Source organism: Phocoena phocoena, chromosome 20, assembly GCF_963924675.1.
Source record: "Phocoena phocoena chromosome 20, mPhoPho1.1, whole genome shotgun sequence".
In the NCBI taxonomy this organism is placed as follows: domain Eukaryota; kingdom Metazoa; phylum Chordata; class Mammalia; order Artiodactyla; family Phocoenidae; genus Phocoena; species Phocoena phocoena.
In genome coordinates this window covers 10087884-10115696 of record NC_089238.1, presented here as the reverse complement: position 1 = coordinate 10115696, position 27813 = coordinate 10087884, and the positions used below count along the sequence as shown (strand labels likewise).

At 54.3% G+C, this 27813-nt stretch overlaps 1 protein-coding gene across 2 annotated transcripts; it reads left to right on the top strand.

Annotated features, from left to right (window-relative positions):
- Positions 1–55: 55 nt before the first annotated feature.
- On the top strand, positions 56–27813 carry NECTIN2 (nectin cell adhesion molecule 2). Of its 2 annotated transcripts, XM_065898589.1 has the most exons (9): positions 56–333; positions 10803–11198; positions 14278–14574; positions 15858–15975; positions 16859–17007; positions 23703–23856; positions 25750–25813; positions 25960–26046; positions 26708–27813. In XM_065898589.1, the coding sequence occupies exons 1-9, from the start codon at positions 243–245 to the stop codon at positions 26969–26971; spliced, it is 1620 nt and encodes a 539-aa protein (XP_065754661.1). In that variant the 5' UTR covers positions 56–242; the 3' UTR covers positions 26972–27813. The 2 variants fall into 2 exon arrangements, with proteins under 2 accessions (XP_065754661.1, XP_065754662.1); XM_065898590.1 differs by lacking the exons at positions 23703–23856; positions 25750–25813; positions 25960–26046; positions 26708–27813 and adding an exon at positions 20724–21109 and having other exon boundaries at positions 243–333.

The window sequence follows — 27813 nt, the reverse complement described above, 5'->3', positions numbered from 1 at the left end:
CCCGGGGGAAGAAGGGGGTGGGTCCTGTGACGTCAGCGAGTCCGAAGCCAGAAAGAAGCCGGGGGCCGGGGGCGCTGAGCCGGGAGAACCGGACCGCGAGAGCAGAGACAGGAGAGCAGAGCGCGGCGGGAGCCAGCCGGGAGCCGAAGCCACTCAGGCACCTGCGCGTCTGCCCAACCGATCGGCGCACGCAGAGTGGCCCGCAGGCCCCCGCCCGGGCCCAGTCCCTCCCCGGGCCCCCCATGGCCCGGGACGCAGCCCTCCCGCCGTCGAAATTGTCGCCGCTGAAGCTGCCTCTACTGCCATTGCTGCTGCTACTGCTCCGGGAAACCGGTGAGAGACCGCAGGCGCCTCCCCGCCGCGCGCGAACCCATCCCCTTCCCTACCCCCAGCAGGAGGGTGGCGATGATGAGGCGAGACCACCCCCCTTTCCTTCACCCAGAGTTGGGAGTCTGAGGCCCGGGGAGAATTGAGGGCAGGGAGCCAGATGCCGAGGTCCTCGAGAGGGGCGGGGAGCTCGGACTTTGGGTCCCTTAGAGGGCCAAGAGTGATAATTCGGGCGACCTGGGGAAGGGCCTGCGAGCTCCAACCCCGAGCCCGAGAGTGCTAAAGGCTCTGACTCCCGGGCCCCAGAAAAATTAGGGGCTGAGGGCTCTATTTCTTGGGTCTCAGGAAGAATGAAGGTTAGGGGCTCTGTCTACTGGGGTCCTGGTAGAATTGGGGGCAGGAAGGGCTCAGACTTGTGGGTTCCAGATTGTGAGCACGAGGCTCTGTCTCCTGGGTCCCAGACAGAACTGGGGGGAGGGGAGGGCAAAAGGCCCTGTCTCCAGATTTAATTGTGGGCATTGGAATGTCTCCTGAGATTCAGACATAAATGTGGGCAGAAACCCTGACTCTTGGGTTATAGATATAATTAAGGGCCGGAGGCCCTGTCTGGAAGCTGGAGGCTCGGTCGGCTGTGTCCCAGGTAGATTAAGGAGGCCGAGTCCCGCCGGCTGGGACACTTCCCTTTCCTTGAGAGCCGTCGGCGGGGCATCCCTGGGGAAGTTTTCCGGGTTTCACTTTCGCCGAGCCCGGGCAAGGCGGGGGCGGGCGCTCTCCTGGCTCCCGGTCCCGGACTCCCGGTTTCGGGACCTTATCTTTCCTCTAGTCGCGCCTTTGTCCTAGGAGCCGCAGCGGGAGGTGGACGCGAAGAGATGCCGCCCTAATCCGCTGTCTCTCCCTCTGCTCGGCCCACCCCCCGCCTCCCGTTTCCCCCACCTCCCCTAGGGGAGGGGTGCAGCCCCGGGAGAGGGAGGGGATGGGAGGAAGCAGGTGAAGGAGGCTCTGGCCCCGCCCCTTTTTAGGTGACCCGGCTGTTTATTCCCAGCTAGAAACTCAGGATACTGGAGTTTCCCAAAGGTTTGCCGGAAACTACGGAGGGAGCTTGCGGGACCCCTGGTCTTTTTTTCCCCAGCATGTGTCTGAATTGTCTCCCAGCTTTGACCCAGAACTGTGTACTGACTCTTCCATCGCCTGCCTCTCCCTCTGTGTCAGAGATAGGGAGATAAAGTCAGAACCTGCCACCTCTGTGAGAATGCTCAGAATCCACCCGTCCTTGGGCCAGACATTGACTTGGTGCGTGATCTCATGGAAGGCTCTTGATCACCCTGGGAGACAGGTCCAGTTCCTGTTCCCATTTTGCAGATGAGGAAACAGAGGCTTAGAAAGGGCAAGCCACTTTCCCAGGGTCCACAGCCAGTCTGCAGACTTCAGAGCCTTTCTTGCCTCTGCCCCGCCTGGTGGGCTTCAGAAAGTGCTTCTGAGCCTCCATTTCCTCCTTTGGAAAACTGAGATAATTCCTTCCCTGCGGGGCCATTGGAGGGATCTAGAGGTCCCACTGGTCCCCGGGGGGGGGGGGGGGGGGGGGGCGGGGCGGGGAAGCTCTTAGCACCTGAGGAGGAGGTCTTTCCCTTTCCTGACCCTCCATCCTTGTGCCTTTTCTCTCTGCTCTCCCTCCCTTCCTTCCCTCACTTTCTCTCCCCGCTTCCTGTCTCCATTTCTCACCCTCTCCCTCTGCTCCTCTGGCTCTCTAATCTCTCTCCAAGCTCTTTCTCTCCTCCTTTCTTGCCCTCTCTCTCTCCTTTCCATCCGTCTCTGTTTCCCTGTCCCTGGCTCCTCTGCCTTCCCCCTCCTTGGCCTCCACGGAATGAGGGTGCACCACCTGGGCTTCCTGCTGTGGCTGCCCTCCCCAGTCCTCCCAGCTTTCACTGCTCATCCATGTCAGCCAGGCAGCCCCACGGTAGCGGAGGGGGATGGGAGGACAGGGGACTGCCCGCCTGCTGTCTCTTCTTGTTAAGGAAGGGGGACTGGACAGGGGAGAAGTAAGGGTGGGTCTGCTCACATCCTAGGGGGAGGAGAGGGGAGAGAGGGATACAGGGAGATGCTGGAGATACAGGGATGGGGACAGAAGCCAATATAGGGAGGGCATCAGAAACAAATTTAGGGATGGGGTCAGAGACACATACAGGAATGGAACCGAGAGATGGGGGAATGAAATGCAGCCACAGGGATGGGGCAGTGTGGGAGTGGCAGCGGGGGGTACGGGAGCTGGAAAGGCATCTGGATAAAGGCAGGAACAGCATAAAGAGAGACAGACGTTTGGTGACAGGCAGGGGGCCCAAAAGACCCCAGCCAGTCAGTGACGGCGGTGCCATGACCCAAGGAGGTCGGGGCACAGGCGACCCTCAAGGCCAGAGTGTGTGGGGGCCACAGGGAGTGGTGGACACGGGAGGGACAGGGAGTTGGGCACTCTGGCCAGCTCCCCCGCCTCCGCCGGGGATGCTGTTACATTTTTAATGTCCCGGTGATGCTGAGAAATGGAGCAGGAGGGGGAGGAGAAGAGGGGACCCAGTAAGACGGCCCAGCAAAGAGAAAGTGTGTCACAGGTGTGGAGAGACATGCAGAGATGGGGAGACCCAGGAGGCAGAGAGAGCTGAGGGTCAGAGACACCGAGAAACGGCAGCCCTGAGACATGGAGACCAGAAACCTGAAGAGATTAGGGACCCCAGGAATCGGTGCAGGGAGCCAGATTCCAGAGACTAGGAGACCCAGACCCAGAAAGACCCAGACCTCAGATGTTGGAGATACAGAAGAAAAAGAATATGAGAACAGCTAGGATTTTTTTGGCCTGGTGAAAGTGATCTGAAATTGATTGTGGTAATGAAGGCACAAATCTATGAATTTACTTAAAGCCATTGAGCTGGACACTTTATTTTTATTTATTTATTTATTCATTTTTGGCTGCACTGGGTCTTCGTTGATGCATGCGGACTTTCTCTAGCTGTGGTGAGCGGGGGCTACTCTTTGTTGAGGTGCACGGGCTTCTCACTGCGGTGGCTTCTCTTGTTGCGGAGCACGGGCTCTAGGCATACGGGCTTCAGTAGCTGTGGCACTCGGGCTCAGTGGTTGTGGTGACTGGGCTTAGTTGCTCCGCGGCATGTGAGATCTTCCCGGACCAGGGCTCGAAGCCGTGTCCTCAGCATTGGCAGGCAGATTCTTAACCACTGCGCCACCAGGGGAGTCCCAAGCTGGTCACTTTAAAAGGGGGAATCGTATGGTATGGGAATTGTATCCCAATAAAGCAGTTAGAAAGAAAGACAGACAGACAGACACAGAGAGCAGAAACCAGGGACTCCTGGGAGACACAGCGAGGGGCAGAGTCGGAACCCTAAGACTCAGAGACAGAGACACAAGAGATCAAAGAGACAGGACCTGCAGGAGGAGGAGGCCAGAGTCTCAGAGACAGAAATGTTTTGGTGTAAACTCTACGCTGGGCAGATCGGTGGGAGTGGGGTTCTGTCTGAGGGGCTTGACCAGGAAGAGATTCACCCCCAGAAGTATCAGACCCCACAGGGGAAACCTTCAGGGGGGTCAAGCCCCCCGCAGAAAGGCAGGGAAATCTCAGACCAGGGAGGGAAGGGGTCCCCCGAGGTGAGTGATGACCACGATCAGAGAGGTGGGCTGGGGGAGGGAGGTGCCGAAATGCAGGCCCAGACAGACGGCCCCATATCCTGGCTGCCGCTGCGCACGCCCTCAGACCGGCTCCTGGATGTCTGCTGTGAGGGTGAGCCCCGTGATTAATGCAGTCAATTAATTGGCAAGGTAGCTGAGGCAGCAGCTGAGGCCAGCGCTCCAAGCACGCCGGCCTTCAAGGACCTGCTGGGGTCTGCTGCATCCCATGGTGGGAGGGCAGGTCATGATGTGTTATTGGTCTGGAGGGCGTGAGACAAGCCTGGAGGAGCCAGCCAGGAAGGGACCCAGGAGTCCGGGCCCCCAGCCCCTTCCTCTCTGCCTTGATTTCCCTTCCCCAGATCTCAGGGTCTCAGGCTATAAGTCTCTGCACGCCCCCAGATGTTTCCCCTGGGCTCACACAACGCCCTGGGCAGCCCCGACTCTGCCACCATAGGAAGCCTGCATCCCACGGCCCAGGCAGAGGGAGCGTGTCTGGGGACCCAGCTGACACCTCGTGAAGCTGTCACCAGCCTGGCTGACCAAGGGAAGCTGAGGGAGGGCGATGTTCCCATGGCCACACTCTCCCCTGCTGTGGTGCTGGACACGTCCTGGCCAAGGTCAGGGCACAATCACCTGCCCAGCAGCGTGCCGGACACTAGGGTCCGAACTCCAGGCCAGCTTTCCTCCTGGCATCATTTCTCCTGCTTCTGCCTGAAACGCAAAACATCTGGGCATCAGCCCACACTAACCCCGTCCCCCTCACCCCCACAGCCAGTCAGCTTCTGTGTCCCAACCATTCCAACTTCTGAATGTGTTTCCAATCTGGTTCATCCTCCATCCCCACAACCCTGACCCCTGAAGCCCGACCCACTCCATTCTGAGGGATTTTTCTAAAGCTCAAACCAAACCCTGTCCCTCCACCTGCCTATAACTCTCTGTGGCTCCCCAGTGCCCCCAAGAAAAAGCCCAAACTCTAACTCAGCCTCAGCCTGTATGATCTAGTGCACTGCTGATTCCCCGTCTTCACCTTTATCGAGCTCTTACAGTGTGCCAGGCACTGTTCTAGGCTCTGGGGATACAGCAGTGACCAAGACAGACGAAGATCCCTGCCCCCGGCACTGATGTTCTAGTGGGGAAGAGACATCAGCTGCTATGAGGAAATCGAAGCAGGGTCAATGGAGTTCCTGTTCTCATCATTAAGGTGGTCAGGGAACACCCCAGAGCAAAGATCCGAAGTGAGGGAGGGAAAGGGAAGTGTTCCAGAGAGAACAGCAAGTGCAAAAGCCCGGAGGTGGGACTTGCCTGGCATGTCTGAGGAACAGCGAGGAGGATGGTGTGGCTGGAGCAGGGTGAACCAAGGGGAGAGGGTGAGAGATGAGGTCAGAAAGAGGATGAGCACAGGTCACGCAGGGCCTTGTGGGCCGCTATAAAGACTTGAGCTTTTCTCTGAGTGAGGAGAGAGCCACAGCAGGGACCTGATCTGCTGTAGCTTCTCTGGCTGTGTGTGGGAACAGACTTCAGGGGCAACGGCAACCCTCCCTGGGGGGATGACCCAGGGGAGAGATGCCACTGGCTTAGACCAGGATACAGGCAATGCAGGGATCAGACCTGGTCCGCTTTGCAGATATATTTTGAAGATGGAGCCGACAGGATTTCCTGATGGATTTGCATGGGTGGCGCGGAGTGGGGGGCGATGGTGAGAGAAAGAGAGGAGTCAGGGATGACTCCGAAGCTTCCATCCTGAACCTTTTACTGAGGTGGAAATACCTAATAAATGGGCCATTAACCCCACAGGGGCTGAACCATCCTATTCATTCATTCAGAATGAGACACTTAGAATAGGGATTGTAGAGCCATGGGATTTTTTTTTCCTAAAAGTGGGTGTTTTTTTTTTTTAATCTTCTGAAGCAGCCAGGGCCACTCTAGATGCAGGAGGGCAGCCTCCCTCAGAAGAGCGGATTGAACCTAGGTCACAGCAGTGAAAGTGCCGAGTCCTAACCACTGGACCGCCAGAGAACTCCCCAGAAGAAGAGAGGTATCTTGCAGCCACAATGACTTCCTTAGGACAGGAAATCTGAGTCCCAGAAGGGACCCAGCGACCCAAAGAGGGGTGTGGGGCTCTGTGGGCTATAGCTTGGCTTCCCTTGGCAAGGGTCTCCTCCTCCAGGAAGCTCTCCTGCCCCTCCCCTCGGCTGGGTCAGGCCCCTGCTCTAGGTTCTCCCCCTCACCCCCAGCCCCACCCCTTCAGTTTTTCCAGCGAAGTGCTTGGTGATCACTGTCTGTACAGTGTCTGTCTCCCCTTCTGAATGTAAGCTCCTAGAGAACAAGCAAGTGATTTGTCCTGACACATCTGTGGTACCTGCCCCCAGAACAGAGTTTGATATTTATTCAACAGGTTTTTTTTTCTTAACAGTATTGATCGAGCACCTACTATAACCAGGCCCTGGTGTAGGCTCTGGGGATACAGTAGGAAACAAGACAGGCAAATCCCTGTCCTCAGGGGCTGACCCTCTAGCACCCAGGGCCTGCGGGTTGAGTCACTGTTTTTTGCCCACTGGTTGGCATAGTCTGGGAAGGAATAACTGGTGGGAAGGTTCCTACCATTCATGCCCTTGAAGTTCTAAATCTTCGCTTTAGGGACTTCCCTGGTGGTGCAGTAGTTAAGAATCCGCCTGCCAATGCAGGGGACACAGGTTCGAGCCCTAGTCCGGGAAGATCCCACATGCCGCGGAGCAACTAAGCCCGTGCGCCACAACTACTGAGCCCATGTGCTGCAACTACTGAAGCCCGCGCGCCTAGAGCCAGTGCTCCGCAACAAGAGAAGCCACCGCAATGAGAAGCCCATGCACCGCAACAAAGAGTAGCCTCCTCTCGCCACAACTAGAGAAAGCCCGTGCACAGCAACAAAGACCCAATGCAGCCAAAAATAAATATAAAATAAGTTTAAAAAATAAATAAATAAATCTTCACTTTAGCCAAGTCCTTCTCCAAGTGAAGAACGCTTAATGGCTCCCACTTACCTCAAGAAGAAAACGTAAGCCCTTGGCCCTGCCCTACTTCGCTTCTGCAGCTCACACTGGCCTGGGTTTTTCCCTGACCGAGTGCCCTTCCCTCCTCACCCAGCTAGAAAGGGGCATAGCCTTTGGGAACCCTTGTCCCATACTCAGTGCCTTTGGGGGCCATGTGGGTTCCTGGCACCTTGAGGGAAGGGGGTGGCCCTCCCTCAGCTCCGCCTAACTGTTGTCACCAGAGCCTCATATCCTGATTTTTGTCTGGATTCGACCTTTAATCTCCAGACCCTTCTGTGGTACTAATTCACTTCTGGAACAATGTTATGTGGGCCAAAAGTGACTATGTGGGAGAGCCGGATTTGGCCTGCAGCGGATGGCTGGCCGCCTCTGCTTGACTCCCCTGCCCTGCCAGCCCTGTGAGGATCTTACAGGAGAAAATCATTGTAACGGAATTGTCACAAGGGACCCTGCAGGGCTGCTTAAACATCCCCATTTCACAGATGGAGGAAATTAGGCTCGAAACAAGGTCCCCACCTGGAAAGGGACAGAGCCAGCAGGAAGCCCCCAGCCAGCTGCTCCGGGGGCCCACACATGACACTCTGCAGTTTGGTCCCGCCGCAGAGGAGGAGCCCATCTTCCAAGGTGGCACCCTTGGGTTTGAGTTGCAAGATATACGTGGGGCTTCCACGAGATGATGTCTGTGTCACACAATGGCCCTCACTGATGACTTGTTTTGAGAAGTGCCTGGGACGGGTCCTGCCCAAGGGGCGGCCTTCTGCTGGGGACCCTCTCACTAGGGTCCCCTGTTAATTTTCCCTGGATTCCTGTGTGAGGCCAGCGGCGGCACACGCTCCTCCCCTCACATCTGGAGACAGCTGGGCATGGGCCTTGCCTTGAGGCTGGGTGTCCAGGGCTACTTGTAATTACACTTACCTGGCTATGTTTATTTACCAAGCACTGATCTTGTGTTTCCGGCGACCCTGTGTGCCAAGTACTCTACAAACATCCTTTAATCCTTAAACGGCAATCCCTAGGAGATGGGCACCATTATTACCCTCCTTTTACAGCCGAGGAAACTGAGGCACAGAGAGGTTAAATGACTTGCCCAATGTCACACAGTCAGTAAGTTGCCGAGCCAGGATTCAAACCCAGGCACTCTGCCCTCAGTCACCATGCTGTACTGCCTTACACAGCAGAGAAACATTCATCTTTATTCTGGTTTTTATTATTTATTTTATTTATTTTTGGCTGTGCTGGGTCTTCGTTGCTGTGTGCGGGCTTTTTCTAGTTGCTGTGCATGGGCTTCTCATTGCGTTGGCTTCTCTTGTTGCGGAGCACGGGCTTCAGTAGTTGTGGCTCACGGGCTCCAGAGCACAGGTTGAGCAGTTGTGGCGCACAGGCTTAGTTGCTCCGTGGCATGTGGGATCTTCCCGGACCAGGGCTCGAACCCATGTCCTCTGCGTTGGCAGGCGGATTCCCAAGCACTGCACCACCAAGGAAGCCCCCGATTTTTTTTTTTTTTTTTTTGGTCACGCCGCACGGCATGCGGGATCTTAGTTCCCTGACCAGGAATCGAACCCATATCCACTGCAGTGGAGGCGCAGAGTCTTAACCACTGGACCACCAGGGAAGTCCCCTTTATTCCAGTTTTTATTAACAATCAGAAAACAAAAGATAAGCTGAGAAGTAAAAGCCATACGTTCAGACAAAAACTGGTACGCAAACGCTCACAGCAGCTTTATTCATAATTGCCAAAAGGTGAAAACAACTCAAATGTCCATTAACTGATGAACGGATAAACACAATATGGTCAGTCCATACAATGGAATGTTACTGAGCCATAAAAAGGAACAAGGCACTGACCCATGTTACAGAGTGGGTACACCTTGAAGACATTATGCCAAGTGAAAGAAACCAGACACAAAAGGCCACATGTTGTATGATTTGATTTATGCAAAATGTCCAGAAGAAGAGAATCTACAGAGACAGAAAATAGACTAGTGATTGCTAGGGGGTGGGAGGAGGGGAAATGGGAGGGACTGTTTAATGGGTACAGGGGTTTCTTTGGGGGATTATAAAAATGTCCTAACTTGATTATGGCGATGGTTGCACAACTCTTGTGAATATATGAAAAGCCATTGAGTCGTACTTTACTTATTTATTAGTCTAACTTTAAAAAATAGATACATAAGATATAGACATTTATTTATTTACATACTTACTTACTTATTTTGGTTGCGCCAGGTCTTAGCTGCGGCACGTGGACTTCTTAGTTGCGGCATGCGTGCGGGATCTAGTTCCCTGACCAGGGATCAAACCCAGGCCCCCTGCATTAGGAGCACGGAGTCTTACCCACTGGACCACCAGGGAAGTCCCTGAATTGTACATTTTTAATGGGTGAGTGGGAATTATATCTCAGCAAGGCTGTTTTCAAAAAAATAGGCACAGCAACTACTGAGCCCGCGTGCTGCAACTACTGAAGCCCGTGCGCCTAGAGCCCGTGCTCTGCAACAAGAGAAGCCACAGCAATGAGAAGCCCGCATGCAGCAGTGAAGACCCAATGCAGCCAAAAAATAAATAAAAATTAAAAAAAAAAAAAGGGCACAGAGCGCTGTAGGTTTTATGGAAAGGTGAGAGAAAGTATTATTCCTATGTAGGAAAAAAAATGAAATCTATCCTCACACTTTGAATTTTTTTTTAATTTCTTTTGGGATAGATTCAGGTTTTTGTTATTTTGGGAGGATTCTTTTTTCCCTCCAAACATTTGATAATGAAAAGTTTCAAACACACATGTGTAAGTTGGAAGAATGACCCAGCAGCCTCCCTCATCCTCTGCCCCTAGACTTGACAAAGGGTCACATTTTGCCACGTTTGACTTCATCACTTTATCGTTTTTGTTGTTGTTTTTGATGAACCATTTGAGAGTACCTTACAGATATGACATTTCCACCCCTTATCATCTCCTTCTCCTTCTCCTTCTCCTTCTCCTTCTCCTTCTCCTTCTCCTTCTCCTTCTCCTTCTCCTTCTTCTTCTCCGCGCAGCAGGTGGGATCTTAGTTCCCCGACTAGGGACTGAACCCAGGCCCTCGGCAGTGAGATCGCAGAGTCCTAACCACTGGACCGCCAGGGAAGTCCCATCCGCCATTTATCTTCTAAGAAAAAGGAATACTACATAAAATAGATAACCAGCAAGGACCTATTGTATAGCACAGGGAACTATACTCAATATTTTGTAAAACCTATAAAGGAAAAGAATCTGAAAAAGAATATACAATACACATATATGTATTGATATATATATATAAACTGAATCACTGTGCTGTACACCTGAAACTAACACATTGTAAATCAACTATACTTCAATAAAATAAAAATAAAATAGGGAATTCCCTGGTGGTCCAGTGGTTAGGACTCCAGGCTTTCACTGCCATGGCCTGGGTTCAATCCCTGGTGGGGGAAATAAGATACCGCAAGCTATGCGGCGCGGCATAAAATTAAATTTAAAAAAAATTTTTTTTAATTTTAAAGGAATACTACATAATCACAATTTAATCATCACACCTAAGATCATGCATGGTAATTCCATAATCATATGTCATCTAGCCTGGACACAAATGTCCCTAGTTTTCCTCAAACTGTCTTTCTGGCTGGCCTTTTGGGAATTGGGATTTCATAAAGATTCCTGCATTGCATTGCGGGTCTGCATTTCGGGGGGCGGCCCCACAGTGATGGCCCGGCCTGGCCCGGAGGTGTCTGGGCCCTTCACTGACCCGACCTCTCTCTCTCCTCTCTCTGCAGGAGCCCAGGATGTGCGAGTTCGGGCCGCAGCCGAGGTGCGGGGCCACCTGGGGGACACCGTAGAGTTGCCGTGCCACCTGCTGCCCCCAGCGCCTGAAATCCGAGTGTCACAGGTGACGTGGCTGCGCTTGGACGCGCCTGAGGGTAACCAGAACGTGGCCATCTTCCACCCCCAGTATGGTCCCAGCTTCCCCAGCCCGAAGCCTGGCAAGGAGAGGCTGTCCTTCGTCAATGCCGGGCAGAGCACCGGGGCCGGGCAAGGCACAGAGCTGGAGGTGCGGGACGCCACACTGGCCCTCCGGGGGCTGACGGTGGAGGACGAGGGCAACTACACCTGCGAGTTTGCCACCTTCCCCCGGGGCACCAGTCGGGGAGTGACCTGGCTCAGAGTCATAGGTGAGCAGGGTTGGGGGCAGGGCTGCAACGAAGTGGGAGGGTCGGGGATGCAATGCACGAGAGCCCCTCAGCGGTCTGTTTCTCCTCTTTAGCTGTGATATCGACCTTGTCCGTGATCTTCAGCCAATGGGCAACTATTCATTAAGCACCTACTCTTTGCCACACGCTGTTCTGCAAGTTGGAGAGACAGCCGGCAACAAATGTTCAGCAAATTGAGTACCTACTCTGTGCCAGGCACTATGCTAGGCTCTAGGGATAAAGCAGTGAGGAAGACAGCACTCCCTGCCCTCCTGGAGCTTATACTCCAAACAAAGGAGTAGATAACATACATAAGAAAAATAAGAGTGAGTCAGGTGGTTATAGGTGCTTCAGAAGTTGGAGGGGAGCAGGTTACAATTGTAAGCGAGGGTGGTCTGGTGCTAACCCAAACTAGGAGGTGAGGGAGCCCTGCAGGTCTAGGAAAGAGAGTTTCAGGCAGTGGGAATAGCAAGTGCAAAGGCCCTGAGGCATGGGCACACCTGGAATGTCTGAGGAAGAGCAAGGAAGTCAGTGTGGCTGGAGATGCATAAATGGAGGAAAGTAGAAGGAGGCAAGGTCAAGGAAGTGATGGGGGAGCACAGATCACAGCCTCATGGACCACGTGAAGATTTTGGCTTTTGCCTTGAGAGAACAAGAGCTACAGGAAATTCTGAACAGAAGAGGGATGTGATCTGGCTTGGGTTTTCACAGGCTCCTTCTGGCTATGTGGTTGGTGAGGGTGGAGGCTGGGAGACCACTAAGGAGGTGACGGCATATGTCCAGGTGGGTGGTGATGGCATCTAGACCAAGATGGAGGCAGTGGGGGTGATGAGAAGAGATTGGATTATGGAAATATTTTAGAGGTAAAGCCAGAGAACAATCAATTTGGCAAACAAAGGAAACACCAGGATGTTGCAATACTCAGAGTGAGGGCCCCAGTGGACTCATTTAGATAGAATGGTCAGCAAAAGCCTCTGCGTCGAGTCCCAAAGTGTAAGCAGAAGCCACCCTCAGGGACACGTCCACGGGCAGAGGAATGAATGCACAAGCAGAGGGAACAGCCTATGCATACGCTGGAACATGAGAGCCAGCTTGGCATGTTCTAGAAAGGAGGCTGGTGGGGTTGGTGGCAAGGGCTTGAGTGACCCTCAGCAAGGCAAGAAAACCGACAGGGTCATGACGATTGCATGGGCCTCATAGACAGAGGCCAGGTGGCTCGACTTCATCTGAATTTTTTTTTTTTTTTTTTGCTACGCCGCTCAGCTTCCAGGATCTTAGTTCCCCGACCAGGGATTGAACCCCTACCTTCGGCAGTGAAAGCTTGGAGTCCTAACCACTGGACCACCAGGGAATCCCCTTTATCTGAAATATTACTTGGAGCCGTCAGAGGGTTTCAAATCATAAGAGCACCCTGACCAGGCTCTGGAAATTGCTTGAAAAAATGACTGGCTGCTGTGCGTGGGCCCATCAGAAGGGTAGACAAAGGTAGAGGGAAGCAGGGAGACCAGGTGAGAGGAGGCATTGGCTTGGAAGGGGGAAGAAGCAGGAGGGGAGGGGAGGGGAATAAAAAGAGAAGTGGAAATAATCACACTTTGAAGAGATAGAAGGTGCTTGTCCGTGAATTAAGGGAGGAGGAGAATCAAGAACTCCCAGCCCTCTGGTCCAGCAGGAAGGTGACCCGCACAACCGCTTAGCGAAATGGGGAAGACCTAGGGAAGGCGTCTTTTTGAAGATGCTATTTCTTGCTAAATCTAGGCAATCCCCTGGGATCCCATCGTCCCCCGGCAACTCCACAGAAGCCACGTCACTCTGGACACTTAAGTCCCCCCCCTCAGCCCCAGGGAGTTGGGGAAGTGTACCCTGTACTGTCCCTCAGTACACACTTCCTTTCCCAAGGAGTCCCAAAACCACAGTTGTTTCACAAAAAGCACAGCTGTTCTCCCCGCTCATCCCTCACAAAGGTCTCTCTTCTGCAATCATTTGTTCTATTCAAGAGATGCATAGAGAGCGCCTACCATGCGCCAGGTGCCTACAAAAGTGCAGAACAGAACAGCGAAGCCTCCGCTTTCTTGGGGAGTCAGATGTCAGGGAAGTTTCCTTGAGGAAGTGAGGCTGGGATCTGGAGGAGGAGGAAGAACAAGACAAGGAGAAAGGAGGCCAGAGCACTCCAGGCAGTGCAAGTTGCTAAGACCCTGCAGTGGGTGGGAGCAGGGATGGGGTGGGTGTGCCTGGAGCTGTCATAGGACTGATGGGAGGGTGATCAGGGAGGATGTGAGCAGGGCCGTCAGACTTTGGCGGTCAGGAAAGAATGCAGGAAGGATAGGAAAGGAGAGGAAGGCAGTACCATGTTGAGAAGCTCAGGACATATCCAGGTGGAGAGATCCAGGAGGCAGCTAGAGATGCTTCCTGGATCTCTCCACCTGGTGGAGAACTCAGGTGTCTGGTTATGGGCACACATTAGTAACTGTGGGTTGTCATTATTATTCCTCATGGAGGTTTACCCTGCCTAATATTTTTCCATGTTTTCCAGGAGGATGAGTGGAAAGGGCAAAAAATTTCCAGCTTTGGGAAGCTCCATTGCCTTTATCCCACTTCAGGCACCACAATCTAATGGTGATTAAAGGAAAAGAAGTTGGAGGGCTTTTCAGCTGGACCTTTGAACCTCATTATTCTGCTTTGGCTTTCCTTTTAAAATCTCGGCCTCTTCCAGACTTGTGGACATTGTCTGTTTTTCTAGCAGAGCAGAACAGAAAATATAATGGCTAATACTTAGCACAGTGGGTGTCAAGTACCGTCCAAAGTGCTTTACATATCAATTTATTTAATCTGTACAACAATCCTATGTGGTGGGTACTATTATTATCCCCACTTTACAAAAGAGGAAGCTGAGGTACAGAGTTGGGAAATGACTTGCCCAAAGCCATGCAGCAGCAAAGCAGCAAAGCTGGGAATTGAACCCAGGCAGTTGGGGCTTAACTGCTCAGCTCCACTGCTGCTGAGGTGTTTGTTGAATGACTCTAGGTGTGGAGTGACCCACGCTGCCCTCTGTTCCTCTCCCCAGCCCAGCCCCAGAACCATGCCGAAACACAAGAAGTCACACTCAGTCTGGATCCTGTACCCGTGGCCCGCTGTGTCTCCACGGGCGGCCGGCCACCTGCCCGAGTCTCCTGGCTCTCACCCTTGGATGGGGAGGCCAGAGAGAGCCAGGTGTCAGGACCCCTGCCTGGTACAGTCACCGTCACCAGCCGCTTCACCTTGATACCCTTGGGCCAAGCAGATGGTGTCAAGGTCACCTGCAAAGTGGAGCACGAGAGCTTTGAGGAGCCAGTTCTGCTGCCTGTGACCCTCTCTGTGCGCTGTGAGTGCATCAGGATATGACCACACCCCCAATACAGTCTACACCGGCTTCTCTAGGGCACCGTATACATTATCCCTGAGTGTTATCTACATTGGCATTCTGGGTCAAATTCTGCACTGCCTTCCTGCCCATTGTCTACACTGGCTCCCCGGGACAACATCTGCACACTGCCCCCTCATCGTCTATACTGGCTTCACGAGGCTCTCACCTTGCTGCCACAGTCAATGGTAAATCAGAATGGGTTTGCAAGGGTCGGTATTATACATTTCTTCCCAATTCCACATCCAGTGAAGTCTTACCGGTAGCTTCAATCAGCCGTGTGGAGTAGTTACACCAAGGAAATTGGCAAACACCTCAAATCAGGGCTATTCTATTTTTTTTTTCCCCTCCCTTTTCAGAGAGCCAGTTTACCAGCACACAACTGCACCCAGCCATCTTCTGGCTCTCGTGGACCCCAGTTGACACTGCTCCCTCACTGTCTATATCCACTACTCTGTCTACACTGCCCAACCCAATATTGTCTACATACACACCCCCATTCATACTGTCTAAATTGGTTCCCCGGACACTGTCTATACTGACTCTCCTGGGGCCTCTACACCTACTTCTGCCCCCCAGTGTAATCACATTGGCCCCTCTGGACCCTATCAACAAAATATGTGTTTTGTTGTTGTTGTTTTTTGGCCACTCTGTGGATTAAACCCGGGACCACGGCAGTGAAAGAGCCGTGTCCTAACCACTGGACCGCCAAGGAATTCCCCGCTGTACGCTGTCCATATCAACCCCTTCTGACATGTTCTGTGCTAGCTCTTCCCCAAGCTGCTTGCACCAACACTGCCTAATATTACCCAGAGAGGCTCCCCCTGGCACTCTTCCCACAGACCCTGCGAAACAGTTACTTTAGCAGCTTTTCCAGCCACTGTCCAATCATACCCCATACCCCAACTCAGCATTTTCGATACTAGTTCCCCAGACAATGCCTTCAGTTAACTAACTCCCTTACCTACTCTGGGCATGTCAGAAATGACACACATTATCTAGAGTGGCTGCCCCGGGCGCTGCCTGCAACGAACAGTAACTTCCTCAAAATGACCCTCAGCCGTGTCCCTGGACAGTGTCTATGCAGCCCGGATTGATTTGCCCCAGGCATTTTCCATGGGTCCACCTCCCGCCAGCCCATTTCTTTAGGATTCTTATCTATCTGCTCACCAATCACCCCCTTTGGGATTCTACCCCCTTTGGGATTCTCCCTGTCACTGAGCCAGTCCCCCCATTTCCTCCAGACCCCCCTGAGGTCTCCATATCGGGCTATGATGACAACTGGTATGTCGGCCGTAGTGAGGCCTCCCTGAACTGTGACGTCCGCAGCAAACCAGAGCCCACAGGCTACGACTGGAGCACGTGAGTCCTGTTTGGACCCAGACTCCTGGGTCTGAGGGGGGAGGGGCCGGGGGCCTGGATCCTGGGTCTGAGGGGGGAGGGGCCGGGGGCCTGGATCCTGGGTCTGAGGGGGGAGGGGCCGGGGGCCTGGATCCTGGGTCTGAGGGGGGAGGGGCCGGGGGCCTGGATCCTGGGTCTGAGGGGGGAGGGGCCGGGGTCTGGATCCTGGGGCTGAGGGGGGAGGGGCCGGGGGCCTGGATCCTGGGTCTGAGGGGGGAGGGGCCGGGGTCTGGATCCTGGGTCTGAGGGGGGAGGGGCCGGGGGCCTGGATCCTGGGTCTGAGGGGGGAGGGGCCGGGGGCCTGGATCCTGGGTCTGAGCGGGGAGGGGCCGGGGGCCTGGATCCTGGGTCTGAGGGGGGAGGGGCCGGGGTCTGGATCCTGGGGCTGAGGGGGGAGGGGCCGGGGGCCTGGATCCTGGGGCTGAGGGGGGAGGGGCCGGGGTCTGGATCCTGGGGCTGAGGGGGGAGGGGCCGGGGTCTGGATCCTGGGTCTGAGGGGGGAGGGGCCAGGGCCTGGATCCTGGGGCTGAGGGGGGAGGGGCCGGGGGCCTGGATCCTGGGTCTGAGGGGGGAGGGGCCGGGGTCTGGATCCTGGGGCTGAGGGGGGAGGGGCCGGGGTCTGGATCCTGGGGCTGAGGGAGGAGGGGCTGGGGGCCCGGACTACCGTGCCGTGAGAGAGGAGCTCCAGCGGCCGGATACCGTGATTCCTCCAGAAAGAGGGACTCGCAGTTTGGGGTGTTAAGGAGTAAGTTTCGGGTCCGTAGAGCTTGGCTCCTGAGGGCTGTCTGACCTGTACTCCCCGTGGAGCATGCTGTCCTTCTCATGTGACCCCCAAACCCCCCAGGACTTCAGGCGTCTTCCCAGCCTCAGCAGTAGCCCAGGGCCCCAAGCTGATCGTCCACTCGGTGGACCGGCTCTTCAACACCACCTTCATCTGCACCGTCACCAACGCCGTGGGCACGGGCCACGCCGAGCAGGTGGTCCTAGTTCGAGGTAAGCGGGTCTTGGGGATGGTGTGTACAACTGGGTCTGCTCCCCAAGTGTTCCTCCCTTCTGGGTTCTGGGGCTGCACTGGAGGAGGCTGCACCGCCGACCTGGGGAGAACTCAGACCCGCCTCGATGATGGGAGGGGGACGGTGTGGCTTGCCCCCAGGTGGGATCTGGATTGGGGTGACAGGGTAGGTGCTGACAGAGGAGTTAGGACGTTGAGACCTGCGCTGGGGTCTTCCTAGAAAGTAGAGGCCTGGGAAGGGCCTTCAGGGAGAGTTCCAGGGACATTGGCCTGGCCTCCAGCCAGTGAGACACGCCCACAGAATTGCACAGCTAACAGTCACGTGAGGGCAGCTAGACAAACACTCGGAAACAATGGACTTCTTACATTGCGGGCTGGTCAGTATGACCCAGAAACCAGTTTGAGTGTGTGTTGGGATGTTTGTGTTTCTAGAGGTGGTATTCTGGGTTTGTTTTGCTTTGCTTTGTTTTTTGGATTTTTTTGGCCTGCCGCTTGGCTTGCGGGATCTTAGTTCCCCGACCAGGGATCGAACCCACGGCAATGAAAGTGTGGAGTCCTAACCACTGGACTGCCAGGGAATTCCCTGCAGGTGGTATTTTGGAAATGGTGGCTGATGTGTCTGTGGGTCAATAGTTCTCTGAGTCTCCACAATGGGAACTCAAAAACACAGATAGGACCCAAGACTTAGCTGGAGAGGAAATAAATAAAGCCAAAAATAAAGCCCAGGTTCGGGCTGATGGAAGTGGGGTCGCAATCACAACTGTAGCCCAGGAGGCTTAGAGGGAGGCAGGGGGCCTCAGTGGGGGGTGGGGGGGGGAGGGCCCCCTCAGAAACACAACCAAAGACAAACTCATAGGCATCGGTGTGAAGACAGACACACCCACACCTGGAGACAGACGGAAGCAGGCCCCCTTACTGAGATGATCAACACACATACACGCACACCCGGAAAGACACCCAAGTGAAAACGGATCCCTCTTGAGGAATTCGGACGCTCGCCGGGGAGATATGACGTAGCTACTCAGAAACAGTGTCACAGACCGCACACCCAGAGAGACTGTTGGCCCGCCTTCGGCGCATCTGACACGATCAGGTGCACAAACACACACACCTGGAGGCAGACACCGTCACGCAGACATGCTAGAAGCGAAAAGAACTGCGGACAGCAGCAATTCCACGCGCGGAAACATCGTCGCTCGCACACAGATGCTGAGAAGGTAACTCGAAGACGTCCTCAAGTGCACACCCTCGGAAACTCCAAAAACCCCATTGTGGAGATTCTCTTTCAACAAACCGTCATCTGACAAGTATTTGCTGAGTCTTCCTCTTGGCCAGGCATTCTCCTCTATGTGGGGAATACAATGGTGACCCAGTCTCGGTCCCTGCCCTCAAAGGAACAGCTGGAGGAGGGTCAGCTCCACCCACCCAGCGAGATGCCCAACTGGAAATACACCCCCTGAACCTCTATCCCAGATACTCACCGGAGAAACTGGTCTCCCCACCCACACTGGGTCAGTAGGCACCTCTGTGGGGTGGAGCCTCCAGAACACAGGCGGGATCACACTTGAGGGCCATCGGAGGAAGACAGAGCCACGAAAGCATGGACATCCCCCCGAAACACCCAGAAACCCCAGGGATATCCACCACTGGAAACCCCAAAGCCAACACACTGGGTTCGGAGTTCAGCCTTGAGTGATATTCACCAAGTGAAACACACATACTCAGAGCCCCATCAGGAACCTGGGCAGTTGCCGGCTGCCGGTAATACACACAGAATCGCACCCCCAGAGACTCTCCCAGTGGTACCCACAGACCCGCAGACAGTCAGAAGCTTCATGGCAAAGACACGCACCTACGGATGGACGCCAACAAACGTGGGGACACCCTCTGAGCACCCTAGAAATCATCACGGTCAGTGAGTGTGCCAACACAGGTGGCCTTGCCCAGAGAGGAGATTCACTCACAGCTCTTGGCAGGGTCACGTCAGAGGGTCTCAGAGACGCCTCACGTCCCCATGCGCACACAGAACCGCATACGCTCTCACGCTCGGTTTGGGGTTCGCGCCAGCGAAAACATAAGAACACAGGCAAGGCCACAGGCTAGACATTGCTTCAGAGAATTTCGGACCCACAGACAGGTACACGCTCACCCACCGTCTCCAAATCATCATCCCCAGTAACACAGACACACGTTCCGACACGTGCGAAAACTGGTCTCCAGACTTCACTGAAAGAAATCTTTCCCATCTCCAGGGTACAGGTACAGGAATATATTCCCCCTAAAAAGTTTCACAAAATCCTACTTACCCTTCATACTTGAGGTAAACTTTTTCTGTTCTATTTTGTTTTACTGCTGCTCGTGAGTCACCAGTCTGATCTGACAGCCCGCTAGGTCGTGACGCCCCCTTTTTGGAAAACATCCAGAAACAGATACCTGGGTCCCAGCCCCTCTGGTGTGCAGAGGCGCAGGGAGGGGAGGGTCAGGTGTAAGTGGACCCTCCCCATCCCCCCCCCCCCCCGCCCCGCCCCGGTCTCTCCCAGTCACACCCTGCATGCAGGGGTGGGGGAAGCGGGGGGTCTGATAAGATGCCAGTTGCATCCATGTCTATCCCTGTTGTGGGGCCTGGACGCCCCCTCCATCGTCCTCACTCCTCCCCGCTTAGGGCTCCCTGGCTTCCTTCTCCGCCCAACCCCACCCCCCCATCCTCCCCCAGACCCCTCCCCTCCCACAAGCTCAGGCCCTGCTGGGAGAGGAAACCGGGACTGGGGGCTTCAGGAGCCCCATTCGCCACACTCGGGACACGTGCTCCCAGCCACTCCCGCTCCCGGTGGGGGCGGCGGGGTGGGGGGGGGAAGAATTAGCAGGAGGCCCCTCGCCCTTCTCAATCCCCTTTCTCTCAAGTGCAAAGAGCTTTGGAATCAGACAGCCTCACACTCAAATCTAGGCTGCCTCTTCCTGGCTGGATCAGCCCCAAGATTCCGTGACGCTGACCTCAGAGTTTCTGGGAGGGGGGTCTCAAACTCAGATGCCTACAGGGTCCTGGCGAGTGACTGGGGTGGCCAGGTGTGGAACTCTGTCCCCTTCGGAGTCACCAGCCTGACTCAGCCACAGCCCATCTCACCAGGTGGAGGAGATGAAAGTTTAGTGTTGCCAGATCTGATTTTTTTTTTTTTTTAATTTTTTGGCCACGTCTTATGGCATGCAGGATCTTAGTTCCCCCACCAGGGATTGAAGCCATGCCCCCTGCAGTGGAAGCACAGTCTCTTAACCACTGGACCGCCAGGGGAGTTCCTGGGATCTGATTTTCTTTTTCCCCCTAAAAGAAATCTGGAATTTGCAGTGAAATGGCCTAGTGCTTTAAATGTTAGCTGGCAAGTTTAATTTTGGTTTTTGGTTGGTTGGTTGGTTGGTTTTCTATTTTGTTAGCAAGTTTAATTTGGGGAAAACGCTGTGCAGGTGTAAAGAGATCCATCTGGGGGCCACCCACTGGCAACCCCTCCGCATAAAGTGCCCAGCCTGTAGCCAAGAGGGAACGGGCTCTCCCTTCCAACTCCACCTTCTTCTGCCCAAGTTGAGTCACCTCCCTAGTTCCCGTCCCTGCCCTGTTGTGTCCTGGGTCCCCCCCTCCCCACTCCCAGATGTATCCTCTTGACCTCGTGTCTCCCTTTCTCTCTCACCCCTTCTTCTCTCTCCTCAGACACCCCCCGGGCCTCACCCCGAGATGTGGGTCCAGTGGTGTGGGGGGCTGGTGGGGGCGTACTGCTGCTGTTGCTGCTTCTGGCTGGGGGGCCCTTGGCTTTCATCCTGCTGAGGGTGAAGAGAAGGCGGAAGAGCCCAGGAGGAGGACCCGGCGGCAGAGGAGGGTCCTACGATCCGAAAACTCAGGTGTTTGGGAATGGGGGTCCCGTCTTCTGGACGCCAAGTGCCCCTGGTCCCCTGAGGCCAGAGGGCAAGGACAAGGAGGACGAAGAGGACGAAGAGGCAGAGAAAGGCCTCATGTTGCCTCCGCCCCCGGCACTCGAGGACGACATGGAGTCCCAGCTGGACGGCTCCCTCATCTCCCGGCGGGCAGTTTATGTGTGACCCCAAGACAGGCAGACAGCCAAGGGTCCCATACTGGTTGAACTTGTTTGTCCGGAAGACACTGGAGTTCAAAGCTACCTCCCGCTTCCTTTCCTGGGATGTGGAGGGAGGTGGAATGTCACACACTGGACTTCTGTCTCCAGGGCTGCATGGGGCAGGGGAGCCCCCCACCCCGGGGAGCTCGGGAATGGGGAACCACAGAGCACCCTCCCCCCCCAGAGACTCGATTTGGGCTCCAGCCTGCTCTGGCCCCATGACACTCAGGAGTTAATAAACACCTTGGAGGAAAACATTGGGGGTGTCTTGTAATACATCGGACCCCCTCCTTGGGGGGTGGGCTCTGGTCACTTGGGTCCTTGAAGGACACATTGGATGCCCGAGACACCTAAAGCCAGTGGGACTGGGAACTGGGCTTAGAGGCTGGTGCTTGGACTCGGGAGTTCCAGGACAGAGGCTGCCTCCCTGGGTGGAGTGGCCAGACTGGCGGGAGAACTGAGCTCCCCCGGAGAGCGGGGCTGGGATCCTGGACTTGTGGGCCCTTGAAGGTGGGGAGGTGCTGTGATCTGATCCTCTGAGGGCAGCTCAGACCCGACCTCCCAGAGCTTGCTGAGGATACTGGGAGGGAGGACCGCCCCTTCATTCTCGGGGGCCCTGAGGGGATGGGGCAGGGGGGGTTGCTGAGGAACCAGGAAAGTCCCGCCTCTGGAAGAACACGGCAGTGGCCTTTCCTACCTCCTTTGTGTTCCCTTGTCCCCAGGCTGTGCCCAAGGGGATTTTCGGTGATTCAGAGGGAGGGGCTGCAGCTCTGCATCCTTCTCACTCCCCGCCACCATTAGAAAATCTCCCAAACCCGGGCAGGGAACTGCGGTGAAGGCATGGAGGGGGGCAAGGTTACCTCTGCTCTCCTGAGCCCCATGGCCACCTTGGTAAAACACCAGTGGCCTTTATCTCTGCTCCTGAGGCTGTCATGGGATTCAGTAAGGCTGCGCCCGAATGCCCAGCGTGGGTCTGAGCACCTAGGAGGGGCTTGGTGAGCCCGTTTCTTCCACCTGCATTGCCTTCCACTCACGGTGCGGGGACACTGCGGTGTCTCGGGCAGAGATTGCCCTGCCCTCCCGGATATGCAGCCAACAACAGGAATAGCAGCAATTTTAGGGTGAGCGTGTGTAGACTGAGCAGCAGTTACTCTGATATTCCCCCACGCTCTGAAGCCCTCCAGAGGATGCCAGGCTGTGTAACAGGAAGTTGTGGAAATCGGAGAGTCCAGGGATCCAGGCAGCGTTCCTACCGGCAGCTTTCTCTCTGCATCTCTGAAGTGGGGTTGATGGAAGGGGGAAGCCTGTGGATGGGGCTTTGGCACACATGTTATTTCCCCTAGTTGTTTATTGTCTGTACCACCCTGTCCAGGGCCCCCCCCCCCACCTCCTCCCACAATGGGAGGGTAGTGCCAGGAGGGCAGGGGCGGGAATTTGGTAGGTCCCTAAGTGTCCCTGCTGGGCCCCGCCTTACATGTCTAGAAAAACACCAGCTGTGTGCCAGACCCCACCCCTTGGAGCGTGCAGTGTGGAAATTGGCAAGTAAACAGGTAATTGCTCCGAAAACGATTCAGGAAGTGGGAAGTGTTACAAAGGAGAGGGAGGCCCAGGGAGTCACGGGCTTCTCTCCACCCCTTTTCCTGTTAGGTTAGAGGAGCTATGATCCTCTGCCTAGGATGACTCCATTCTATGTAATGAAGGAGGGGGTCTGATCCCAAATCCAGAGTCACGCTCCGACCCCCAATGTTTTTGCCTCTTCTCTCCATTCCCCATCACCTCTCTTCCCTTAGCTCCACACTCTCGCATCCTCATCCTGCTCTGGCCACAGGGCCTCCTTGCCGTCTTTAAAAACAACTTGAAAAACTGCGCCTGGTGGCGCAGTGGTTGAGAGTCCGCCTGCCGATGCAGGGGACGCGGGTTCGTGCCCCGGTCCGGGAAGATCCCACGTGCCGCGGAGCGGCTGGGTCCGTGAGCCATGGCCGCTGAGCCTGCGCGTCCGGAGCCTGTGCTCCGCAACGGGAGAGGCCACAACAGTGAGGCCCGCGTACCGCAAACAAACAAACAAACAAACAAACAAAAAAACTTGAGGCTTCCTCCCCAGGACCTTTGCGCTGGCTGTTCCTCTGCCTGGAATGATCTCATATTCTCATGGTTCACCCCCTACAGCTCCTTCAGATCTTTGCTCAAATGTCACCTCACAGTAAGGCTCTCTCTGACTGCCCTTGAGGGCCCCTGCTCTGTCACTTATCACCTACCCTACTATACGCTATTATCTTCTATCACTTACTATCACCTGGCATATTAGCTATTGTGTATATTTCTCTACTGGTGTCCTCCCTGCCCAACGAAACATTAGTCCAATGTGACTAGGACTTTTGTATGTTTTGTTCACTCTATCACACAACAAATGATCATTAAGGATTAAGTGAAGAAAAAGAATGTCCTCTGCCCTTGGGAAAAGAGGTAGACAGGTGGGTGGTGACTTGGGAGGTGGGGCTGGGAATAAGGCACTGTGGCTTCCTCCTGGAGACTCCCTCACACTGTCCCTCTTCTTGCAGAGACACCCAACACAGCAGGCGCAGGGGCCACAGGTGGCATCATTGGGGGCATCATCGCTGCCATCATTGCGACTGCTGTGGCCGCCACAGGCGTCCTCATCTGCCGACAGCAGCGGAAGGAGCAGAGGCTGCAGGGGGCAGAGGAGGTGGAGGAGTGAGTGATGGGCCCTAAGAAGTGGATGAGGGAGGGGTCCCAGAACTGGGCGCACGGAGTTGGGGAGGAGGCTGGGAGAAAGTCATCAGCAATGGCTGAGTGACGCAAAATAACCATGACTTAAATGGGGTGGAGAGGAGAGTTTATTTCTGTCTCCTAGAAATCATGTCTATGACAGTTCTGCTCTGTGACGTCATCAGAGCCCAGGCTCCTGCTATCTTTTTGCTCCACCTTCCCTAGTGCGTGACCTTCATTCACATTCCAAGATGGCTCCCCTCTCTTTTGTTGTTGTCTATGTACATGACAACCAGACATGGCCATCCTGGCCTCAATGACCCCATTCCTTTCAGTGGGAAAGGGAAAGGGAAATAGAAGGCAGTCGGCAGCCCTGTAAGGGAACCCATCACTTCCTCTAATTTCCCATTTCCCAGTGGCCTAGTCACATGGCTGCCTCAGCTGCAAAGCAAGCTGGGAAACGTAGTCTTTATTCTGGTGGCCACGTACCCAGCCAAAATCTCTATTACTATGAGAAAAGAGGAGCCTGGATATTGGGGGAAACTAGCCCCACTTCTCTGTGTAGAACACTTATGTGACAGGCTTGATGAGATGTATGTTATGTATGTGATCTCAATGAAGCCTCATATCCATCCATTCATTCATTCGTTCAATAGGTATTCAGAAAGTACCCACTTGGGGCAAGACCCTGAAAGCTAGGAACACAATGATGAGACAAACACTTAAAAGATGTCCAATAAAATAAAATAAATTTAAAAAATAAATAAAAGACGTCCGCACACATAAACATATCATATCATGGAAACCTAATTTTCAGATGGAGCTAAGGGTACCCATTTTCTCAAAGAGGAAACAGGTTCAGAGAGCTGAAATCACTTGCTGAAATTCATCCAGCAAGACAGTATTTTGGGGGCAAAATGGTTCTGAAATAATATGACCCAGTGTGTGTGAGGGGGGACACTTGTTAAAAATGCACCTTCCTGGACTTACACCAAACCTATTGAATCAGTACTTTTACAAGAAGGGCTTGGCATCTGTATTTATAACAAACTCCCTGCGATGCACAGGAAAGTTTGTGAACCACTGTCTTAATCATCTAGTCAATGCAAACCAACAACTTGCTGTTGATCTCTTTTTCTAAGCGCATGAGACCCAGTGGTGTCTGAGATGGCCCTGGCCCTGGCCTCTCAGGGTTCACAGTCTCAAGGAGACAGACCTGTTCCCAGACAGTGACAGTCCATCATGGCCAGGGATGGGCTAGGGAAGCTGAGGGAGCTGGGAGAGGCTAGAAGGGGCACCTGACTCAGCCTGAAAGATGAGGGAGGGCTTCCTGGAGGCAGGGACATCTGAGATGGGGATTGAAGGCATAGTAAGCCTCCATCATTATTATATATATAGGATGCTCTGGTCTGAGGGTGTGTAGAATGAGGGAATTTAACATAGTTTGGGGGGCAGGAAAGCATTTCATTCATTTTTTTCATTCCCTCTTCTAACAAATATTTCCTGATATTCCTCATAGTGTGTTCTGGGAACACCATGTTGACAACACAGATCTCATTTTTTTCCCCTCACATTGCTCACAGTGGGGTACAGTCGTTGAATGAGATCAGAAATAATATTTCAAATACAAACTCAGTAAGTGCCCTGTGAGGGACGTATGGGTAGATGTGATCATATAACAGGAGTTCCAGATCCTCCTGGAGAGTCAGGAGGGCTTCCTGGAAGAAGAGAAATTCATGGGATGAGTAGGAGTAAGCTGGGTAAGGGGAGGTGGGTGATGGGAAGAGAGATCAGACAGAGGAAAGAACTGTGCAGTGGCCCCGGAGTAGAGGGCTTCTCAGGGCTTAGCCTTCACCTGACCTACCTCCTACCCCACAGCCTAGAGGGGCCTCCCTCATACAAGCCGCCGACTCCAAAGGCAAAGCTGGAGGAGCCGGAGATGGTGAGCACTTCCCCTGGAGCCCAGGCTGCCCCCACATCCCCACACCAATTTTGCCACTGAGGCCGGGGCTGGGAGCGGGGACTGGTGGGGAGAGGCTGTCTGGGAGGGGGGGTGGTCCTGACCTGTCCCTCTCTCTCGCATCATAGCCCTCCCAGCTCTTCACCCTGGGGGCCTCGGAGCACAACCCACTCAAGACCCCCTACTTTGATGCTAGTGTCTCGTGTGCTGAGCAGGTAGGAGCTCGGGTGAGGACAAGGGTGGGTTTGGGATCTGAGTTTAAGGGCCTCCTTACATAAGAGGTCAAGGACTAACGGTTACAACTCAAGTTCAGAGCTGTATCTCTGGTCTGACCTTAGAGCTCTGAGATACATTTAGGATTCAGTGGGGGAGGTCTTGGTTGTAAAAGTCCAAGGACATGGGGTGAGAGTTTAAAGTCATCCATCAAAGAAGACTGGTTGAGTATCTCCATTTGCCAGACACTGTACCTGGAGCTGGGACAAGACAGACAGTCACTCCCCTCAGTGGCCTCCTGGAGATCAGAGGTTGGATGTTGAGTTTGAGACAAGTCAGTTTTCATGGGGCTATTTAGAGCTTAAGTTTAGGTCAAGATTGAAGTCAAAGACTCATGGGGAAAGACTTGGGGTCAGTGATCAAAAGAAAAGGAGAGGCTGAAGATTAACAGGGTAGAGTCCATGCTCTGGGCTTTGAGTTAGGGACCAGTTGTATGATTGTCCCAGTTCAATATCAACCCAGGTGACAAGGGGTGACACAGGGTGAGGTCAGGTCTGGTTGGCATGGGGAGATGGTGGTCAGGATTTGAGGGTCAAGGAGCAGAGTGGGATTCTGTGTCATGTTCAAGAGGTGACCTTGGGTTCATTCCCTCCCGATCCCCAGGAAATGCCTCGATACCATGAGCTTCCCACCTTGGAAGAACGGTCAGGCCCCCTGCTCCTGGGGGCCACGAACCTGGGGTCCCCCATGCTGGTGCCTCCAGGGCTGCCTGCTCTGGAGAGGGTTTCCCTGGATCTAGAGGACGAGGAGGAGGAGGAAGACTATCTGGACAAGATCAACCCCATCTACGATTCCCTGTCCTACTCCAGCCCCTCTGAGTCCTACCAGGGCAAAGGCTTTGTCATGTCCCGGGCCATGTATGTGTAAGCCGCCATGGTCCTGGCCTCTCATCTGTCATTTTTTGATCCCTCAACTTTCTGCCAGGGATCTAGGGCCCCCTGATCTCTCGCTTGGCCACTGTCAGTTAACACACATGCATCTCATCTGTGACTTCTATCTTGGTGGCTCCACTGTGACCTCTAATCCATGATCTCTGACTCAGAGAAATGGGCCATGACAATGGAAAACTGATAACCTTATCTTAGGAGGGGCTGGAGAAGGTAGGTTTCTTCACAACCTCTTACCCAAGGGGTCCTCAGACTGTGACCTTAGATTATACCTCTCATGTCCCACCATCTCCAGACTCCCCCCAAATCCCAAAGAAGACCCCAGACCTCTGATTGGACCTCAGGCAGTCACTCCTAACAGCTCTGCTTGGGTGGGTGTTGGGGGCATCCTGTTGCTCAGACCTGAGCCCTCCAGGTGGCAGAGCCCCACTCGCCCAGTCCCCACCCTGTCCCCAGTGGTGGGAGGGAGGGGATTTCCCCAGCCCAAAGCAGAACTTCTCCATCTCCTCCCTCCTGCAGGCAGGAGTCTCAGGGTACAGACCCTTCCCTGAGCTCCCACTATCCCAATTCCTGTGTACAGAGAATTATGCCCCAGCTCAGGGCTACATGGGGTGAGCTTCATGCAGAGTGGGCCTTGCTGACCCCAGCCTTCAGAGAATTTGCTGTTACTTTGAAGACTACTGAGGTCTCTTACTCCTGCCCAGTGGGGTTGGACCCACCCGCCTGGGTGGGGGGTGGGGAATGGATCACCTGGATCAGGGGTAGGTGTTGTGATATTGTTTTGTAATACAGCATTTCCTACAAAATGAGTTTGTACTTTGA